At 39.9% G+C, this 6,077-nt stretch overlaps 1 protein-coding gene across 8 annotated transcripts; it reads right to left on the bottom strand.

The window, feature by feature from the left end:
- Nucleotides 1–1,570: 1,570 nt before the first annotated feature.
- On the bottom strand, nt 1,571–3,147 carry LOC108809307 (ras-related protein RABG2-like). Of its 8 annotated transcripts, none has more exons than XR_008935443.1 (7): nt 2,897–3,147; nt 2,800–2,826; nt 2,570–2,669; nt 2,353–2,465; nt 2,197–2,216; nt 1,982–2,127; nt 1,571–1,889 (listed from the first exon to the last, which is right to left on the bottom strand). XR_008935443.1 is itself a non-coding variant. In XM_056988345.1 (7 exons), the coding sequence occupies exons 1-7, from the start codon at nt 2,950–2,952 to the stop codon at nt 1,820–1,822; spliced, it is 525 nt and encodes a 174-aa protein (XP_056844325.1). In that variant the 5' UTR covers nt 2,953–3,134; the 3' UTR covers nt 1,571–1,819. The 8 variants fall into 8 exon arrangements, 1 of the variants encoding a protein (XP_056844325.1); XM_056988345.1 differs by having other exon boundaries at nt 1,982–2,120; nt 2,897–3,134; XR_008935444.1 differs by having other exon boundaries at nt 2,197–2,277; nt 2,570–2,826; nt 2,897–3,125.
- Nucleotides 3,148–6,077: the final 2,930 nt, after the last annotated feature.

The raw sequence follows: 6,077 nt of genomic DNA, 5'->3' as shown, positions 1-6,077 counted from the left end.
TGGGCTGAAACCATCCGTACATAATCCAAGGTAGACATTTCTTCTTTCATACGCAAATTCTGGATAGGTCGATTGAAAATGCTTCCAAGCTTTTGCATCTGAAGGATGTCTAATCTCACCATCCGTTGAATGCTCCGCATGCCATCTCATTGGTTGCGCTGTGCGTTCGGACAGATACAACCTCTGCAACCTTTCCGTCAATGGCAAATACCACATCCTTTTATATGGCACTGGAACTCTTCCACCCGTATCTTTATAACGAGCCTTTCCACAAAATTTGCATGCATCCAGCTGCTCATCCGCCCTCCAATAAATCATGCAGTTATCCCTGCATACATCTATTACCTGGTACGATAAACCAAGACCAGCTACCAGTTTCTGAACCTCGTAGTATGAACCAGGAGCAACATTATCCTCAGGTAGAACACCTTTTACAAAATCAGCAATCGCATCCACACAGTCTTCAGCCAAATTATAATCGGATTTAATGCTCATCAGTCTTGTTGCAGATGATAAAGCTGAATGACCATCTCTGCAACCTTCGTACAAAGGTTGCTTTCCAGCATCCAACATATCATAAAATCTCCTAGCTTGTGTATTGGGTAAATCTTCCCCTCTAAAATGATCATTTACCATCTGCTCAGTACCTACACCATAATCTACGTCCATTCTAATTGGTTCTTCTAACCTAACCGCAGGTTGAGGTTCGCTAGTACTACCATATTCATAATCAGTTTCCCCATGATGATACCAAATTTTGTAACTCCGTGTAAACCCTCGAGTATATAGATGAGTCCAAACATCTAACTGTTTTATAACCTTCCTATTTTTACAAGTAGAACAAGGACATCTTAACATACCTGATTTAGCTTCCGGTTGGTTGAGAGCTTTCCCCATGAATTCCTTTAGACCATTTTCGAACTCTGGCGTAAGCAATCTCGTGTTCGGATCCATATGAGGTCGATCTATCCAAGAGCGATGATAATTATAAGAAGACATGATTTTTTCAATCAGATTCGTGTGTGCAAAATAGAATGAGAGAGGATGAAGATATGTAGTGAATGAAGAGGATGAGGGGTGCTTGCATTTATAGATTAAATCTGCCGATATTTCCCACGACATTCCCAGGAAATTCCGACCAACTAGCCGTTGCCGTCGGAATTTCCTCGGAATAATCAACGGCTCTATTATCCCTCGGAATTTCCTCGGAAATTTCCGAGGGATCTACCAGTCCGTCGGAATTTCCTCGGAAAATTCCGAGGAAATTCCGAGGAAACACGAAAATTGTGTTTCCTCGGAATTTCCTCGGAATTTCGTGGGAATATTCCGACGGACACATAGTCCCTCGGAATTTCCCTCAGAATCCGGCAGTTTTCTAGTAGTGGTTGTATTTTCAAAGAGTTCTTTGAAGCAACTTGACATCTCGGTCAAATTATAGCCAAGTTATAGCTAGGTCCAGGCGTCACTCCATAGAGAGAGAGAGAGAGAGAGAGACTATAAAACCAACAACCAAAGTGTGTTTTCTTTTTAAAAGCCAACCATGAACGCTGGCTTAAGAAAAGAAAAAAAATCAATGGAACATATATATATATATGTCGAAAGTACCAAATGATTTGTATTGTACGAATGTAATTAACACAAACTTTAAACATAAATTTTTAAAAACTTCTACACTTGAATAACAACACTCAGGTCGTTGCATGTGTCTTCGTTGATAAACCTCTCTGTAGCTGATGTAAACCGACGTATAATTAAATAAAAAGATTGAACACATAAGGGCTTGGAGTTGATATTATTGATCAGATAAGAGTTGTATGAATCAGCAAGAACAACCTCTTGACTGCTCCTCATGAATGTCTGCAAAATATTCAGAAATAACTGGGATATATCTGCAAAATTCAAAGAGAAAATAACCAAACATGAAAAACCTTAGAAAAAAAACTAAGAGAGTCTATGAATCAAAGTTGATATAGAAATTCACATGTTTTGTTTAAGGTCACTAGAAAGAGTTTTGTGTGCAACACCCAAAAAGGCTTCATCCACATTAACATCTTCCTTTGCAGAGGTTTCATAGTACGGTATGTTTTCCTTTGAACCACACCATTCAATGGCTCTCTTATCTGCAACCTGCATAAGTGAAATTAGGTTTTCTGATGGTTTCTAAAAAGGAGATTCATCAATAATATATCGTCTTACAACTCGGCTGTTTCCGCCATCTACATCGGTTTTGTTTCCAATCAAAACAAAAGGGAACGTTTCAGATTCCATAGGACTTGCCTGGAATGCATCAGTAAAAATAAATACACAATAACTGTTACTTCTGACGCGAGAAAGGAATGATTAGGGTAAAACCTGTTTAAGGAACTCAGAGTGCCAAGTATTGAGAGTTTCAAAAGATTTGAGATCGTTGACATCGTAGACAAGAACACAACAATCAGCACCTCGATAGAAAGCGGCTCATCTCTCTTGTTCGGCCGTATCCCATATATAAAAAAATCAGAGTTCCATAAGATTTTTGTGCATCGAAAAATGTTTAACTTGTGAAACACGGATGATTTTATAGTTTTACTTGTAAAGTAACAGATTTATCTTCAATATGAAGCTCCTTGGTTACAAAATCTGCTCCGATCGTGGCCTTATATTGTCGGTTAAACTTCTTGTAAACGTATCTTAAGTCATAAATTTAGGTTTCTTACAAACACCGTATAAACATAGATCTAACTTAGAGCTTGAGCATAAAACAAACCGAATATTTAACAGAACTCAAAAACTTTGAACGGTTAGATTTAAGGAGGATACTGGTTCATCAGTGAAGTTTTGCCTACCCTGCATAAATAAAGATTCAGAAACAGAGAAGTCTTGAAAATCTTGAACAGAAGTCTGAGAAAATTGTTACCCGCTATCTCCGAGGACAATGACCTTAAGCAATGTTCTGTTCTTCAAAGACTCCATTGTCAAGAAGCTCAAGATTCTTTAAAATTCTTCTTTCTTTGGTCTGCTGGAAAAGTTCCTTTTATGGTTTTTGGACAGAGACAGAAAACAAAGTCTAGGTCTTGATAATCTTTCTTCTTCTGTCTTCTGGAAAAATAAGAAAAGGGTTCTTTATCACGTGTTATGTATTGGTTGATGTGAAGAGAAACCATGTGAATCCTTTACCAACTAAAAGAAAATAGTTAGGCCAAGCCAGCGAATACTAATCCGAATCTGAAAACCAAGTTCAGTTCAATCATTATGAAAGATATATATATATATATATATATTTAGTCTTTTAAATAAATTTAATTTTCAGGTAATAGACTACAAAAGTGAATCATATAATTTACAAGAGAACTGAGTTGTCTTCTTCTGAAAAAAATACTATATCCTATAGTTAGTCCAATTACCTTGATCAGCTCATGATCGGCAAAGTATAATTATTTTGAGGGTATTCATTATTCTTTCTCACGTGAATTAAAAGTCAATGGATGCGTGTATGAAGTTGTGAACATTTCGCCTTTTTTAACATATAGCTATTCTTAAGTTTCAAAAAACAAACATATAGCTATTCTTAAAACCCGAAATGAAACATATAGCTATATGAAATTTAAAACATAATATGTAACCATTTGAAACGTGATCTATCAAAGTTAGTTTTATGTATCCATTGTTTTAAACATAGTGTCGAAATATATGATAACATATTGCAGCTTTAGACCATAATTTTTAACATTTTCAATTTCTCATATTAAGACATAAAAAATATTATCTAAGGAAATGTCTGCATTAGTATTGACAAAAACGAAATTGTAAATGTCTTCTCTCCTTTGTGAGTTTCAGAGTAAAAGAGGCAACTTTAACTTTGGATAAGCTTTTTCATTAATTTCTTTATGTCGATTACATCATCAATATATAGCAATCCTAGGAACAATCTAGAGCTATGACAGCAAGACCTGACAGCTAATACATCACAGCTGTAAAGGTTCACACTATTTCTTCTAGTCTTGAAAGAGTATCAAATCTGTTACTCAGCTTCACTTTCTTTGTCGCTTCTGCAGGTACAAGCGAGGATGGAGAAGACCGTTGAAGCTTTGGTCTCTTGGGTTCAGTCTTGTCTTGGGCTTCTGTCAAGGCCTGTTGGGCCACTTCTCCATTCTCACTTACATTCCCCCGCAAACTTGAGGTGGGGGGATCACCAACTCCAAGTTTGAAACGCAACTCCAGGAACGGTCGTCGCGCTAATGGTTTTGTGAATATGTCGGCGATTTGAAGAGCTGCAGAAATGTGACGGGTTTCGATCAAGCCAAGCGCAACCTGCTCCCTGATGTAATGGTAGTCCGTATCAAAGTGTTTTGATCGGTTATGGAGAGCAGGATTGGCACTTAGGTAGACAGCAGATAGATTGTCACACATCAACGGAGTGGCATTTGGTTGAGCGACGTCAAGGTCTCGAAGCAGGAAGGAGAGCCAAGCAATTTCTTGTGCAGTCGCACCAAGTGCTCTGTACTCAGCCTCTGTCGAAGACCGAGAGATAGTAGGCTGACGCTTAGCTGACCAAGATATCAGATTTTCCCCAAGCAGAGTACAAAATCCAGTTGTCGAACGCCGGGTTTCCTTACATCCGGCCCAGTCACTATCGCAGTAAGCAGAGAGTTCCAACCCATCGTTCTTCTTGATGTGTAGACCGAGATGCAGAGTCCCCTTTATGTACCGAAGGATTCTCTTCAAGAGGGCAAAGTCAGCACATGTTGGAGCATGCATATGCTGACAGACGCGGTTGACTGCATACTGTATATCCGGCCTTGTGATCGTTAAGTACTGAAGTTTACCCGCAAGGCTTCTGTAATATGTAGGTTCTTCAAATAGTTCAGAGCGTTGATCATCAATGTTGACAGGCAGAGGGGTTGGCATTGGGTTACAATCAGACATTGAAGCGCAGTGAAGTATGTCTTTTGCATAGGCCTGTTGATGCAGAAAGATACTTTCTTCATTACGTTCCATTTCCACACCAAGAAAATACTTAGGAGAGTCCATATCCTTCATTGCAAATCGTGAGTTCAGAGCAGTAAGCAGGGCACTGAGCAAGCCATCGTCACTTCCCGTGAGAAGTATGTCATCAACATACAGCAAGAGAACCATTGTCTTGTTTTGTTGATGATAAGTGAACAACGAAGGGTCTGCTTTGCTGCAAGTAAAGCCAAACTCAAGTAGGAATTCACTGAATGTATCAAACCAAGCCCTCGGCGCTTGTTTAAGCCCATAAAGAGCTTTGGTCAGTTTGCAAACGTAGTCTGGCTTCTGTGGATCAGTAAACCCATCTGGTTGGAACATGTAGACAGGTTCAGAGAGAACGCCATGAAGGAACGCGCTTGAGACATCCAGTTGCTTCACTGGCCAATTTCTTTCTACTGCAATCTTTAACATGAGCCTTATAGTTGCAGTTCTCACCACCGGGCTAAATGTCTCCAAATAGTCAAGCCCTTCCTCTTGCTCAAATCCTTTAGCCACGAGACGCGCCTTGGGATGACCTTGAGTGCCATCAGGGTTGATCTTGTCGGTGTAGACCCATGTGCTGCTTAACACATTCATATCAGGTGTTCTCGGAACTAGACTCCATGTATGAAGCATGTGAATCTTGGTAATCTCCTCTGTTACAGCATTGTTCCAAATAGGGTGAGCCATCGCTTCTCTGATGTTTCTTGGTTTCTTGAGATCATATTTGGAGGCAAGCAGAGCATATCTCGAGTTGGGCTTCTGTATTCCTGCTTTTGCTCGTGTCATCATAGAGTGCTGATTCTGTATGACAGGAACAGGTTGAACAGGCACTACAGCAGGAGGGACGATCACTGGAGCTGCAGGAGGAACAGGAACCGGAGGAGCAGCAGCAGTTGCAGGAATCTGCGGAGCAGGTGCTGGAAGGGACCTTGATATATGTTCAACAGGAGCTGTCTCTGCAGGATTAGTAGCCTGTTGCCAAGCCCGGAGAAGTCTTGTATCATATCTGGGGACTAGGTGTTTGTACTGCTCTTTGAATGGAAAAGATGACTCCTCAAAGATGACATTGCGAGTTATGTACACCTTCCCAGTAGGAGGATACAGAC

This window comes from Raphanus sativus, chromosome 6 (genome assembly GCF_000801105.2).
Source record: "Raphanus sativus cultivar WK10039 chromosome 6, ASM80110v3, whole genome shotgun sequence".
In the NCBI taxonomy this organism is placed as follows: domain Eukaryota; kingdom Viridiplantae; phylum Streptophyta; class Magnoliopsida; order Brassicales; family Brassicaceae; genus Raphanus; species Raphanus sativus.
Note: the sequence above shows the minus strand (reverse complement) of the source record. Positions and strands in the feature narration are given on the sequence as shown.